This window comes from Elephantulus edwardii, unplaced genomic scaffold, assembly GCF_000299155.1.
Source record: "Elephantulus edwardii isolate Elephantulus edwardi_28Jun2011 unplaced genomic scaffold, EleEdw1.0 scaffold00020, whole genome shotgun sequence".
NCBI lineage: Eukaryota > Metazoa > Chordata > Mammalia > Macroscelidea > Macroscelididae > Elephantulus > Elephantulus edwardii.
Genome location: NW_006399770.1, coordinates 3,113,501 through 3,114,996, shown reverse-complemented (window position 1 = coordinate 3,114,996; position 1,496 = coordinate 3,113,501). Strand labels below are relative to the sequence as shown.

The following is a 1,496-nucleotide window of genomic DNA, read 5'->3' as shown; positions in this document are numbered from 1 at the left end:
CAGCGCGGCCGGGTGGCCGGGCTCCGGGGCGCGCTCGCAGAAGAGACCGAGGCCGGCGCCTCGTTCCAGGGCGGCGCACGGCCGGTAGCTCTGCACCAGGTGCCGCAAGTCGGTACCCGCCAGGCCGCTCCACGAGTACGGCTTGAAGGCGAGCGGGAAGGCCTGGGTTTCGTCCAGAGACGGGCACACCGACTTCTCCGAGGCTGTGGAGGCACAAGAAAGGGGTCCCGTCAGAGCGCCTGGCTGGCAGTCACCCAGTTCACGCCAGGCACCGCGCTGGGTAGGGGAGTCGCCCCAGGAGACCACGCGGGCCAGTTCTGGGGCTTTGGGGGCCCCTGGGGGCGGCAGGGCAGCAAACTTAACTAAGATGGCGTCTAGGGGAGGGGAAGGACAGGAAAACTCTGGGAGAAAGGCGATGGTCTCTTTTACAGCAGTGTCTTTTGTGGCCGGACCCATGTTCCACCTAGAAGTCCTTCGAGGGAAGGCTCCCCAGGCCGCCTGCGCCAGACGCTGTAGAGCTGGCCTTACCGCAGGGCCTGCGCTTGCCTCCCCCCCCCCACACGGGAGTTCTCCTGGCCCGGGCATGCATGCGCCCATACAGTCCTTCTCCAGAAGGGTTTCAGGCCTTTTGTTCATAGGGTCGCTCCACTCAAAGGCAACCAAAACCAACAACATCGATAAGGAAAAGGGGGGAGGATCAATAAAATGCAAACCCAGCTTACCCAAGATTGTACAAAAAGGGAAGGCATTAAAGTTCCTCAAAGTTATTAAGTGCCAGTAGTGTAGGCAGCAAAGGGGAAGTGGAAAGGGGGCTTTGGGTTTAAACTGCCGGTCAAATACTCCCCATTCCCATTCTTGTCATGGTTTGACGGAAAACAACCAAAGAAAACCCAAGCAAACGAAATCCTGAACTTAACACAAGAACAATTTACACTTAATAGGTTTTGCCATCACCTGCAAGTATATGAGCTGCACCTCTACGTGAATTTTGCTAAAGTCAAATACCCAACATGTTCTTTCCCTGGGTGCACTTGCATCCTCCACCTAGACTCGTCTAGACTGGCCCTTGAGGGTGAGGCTGCTCCCACCCCCCTCCCAGCTTCTGTCAGAATCGTCCCCTGGCGCCCAGTCATCTCGGCGGTGCTGGGCATGCAAGAATCCCTAGGTGCTGGAGTTCTGGCTTGAGAAAGCCCATGCTCTCCCTGTGTCTGAGGCCGGCGTAGGCATTCCATTAAGACTAATAAATGGGCCCCAGCGATGGCTGGCTGTTGGCAGAATTTGCAGATCTGAGCCCTCGACCAGGCCAGTACCTGAGACTTCCCACCCACAGAGCTTCAGGGCAGCTGGGTTAGCGCAAACCTTGACCGCTTACTGGAAATGAAATCTCGGGCCAGTGTCCGAGGGTGGGACAACCTGGTCAAACGAAAAATGAAACAGGCCCCCGATCTGGGCCAGGAGGGCCGAGCTGGGGGCTGAGATTTTTCAAACCGGACCCC

General features: G+C 57.8%; 1 protein-coding gene across 1 annotated transcript in view; it reads right to left on the bottom strand.

Annotated features, from left to right (window-relative positions):
• The window catches only part of GFI1 (growth factor independent 1 transcription repressor), a 7,428-nt gene that overhangs the window by 4,904 nt on the left and 1,028 nt on the right, over positions 1-1,496 (bottom strand). The window contains exon 3 of the mRNA XM_006882483.1: positions 7-203. Within this exon, the coding sequence (XP_006882545.1) occupies positions 7-203 (197 nt within the window). The remainder of the gene's footprint in view (positions 1-6; positions 204-1,496) is intronic.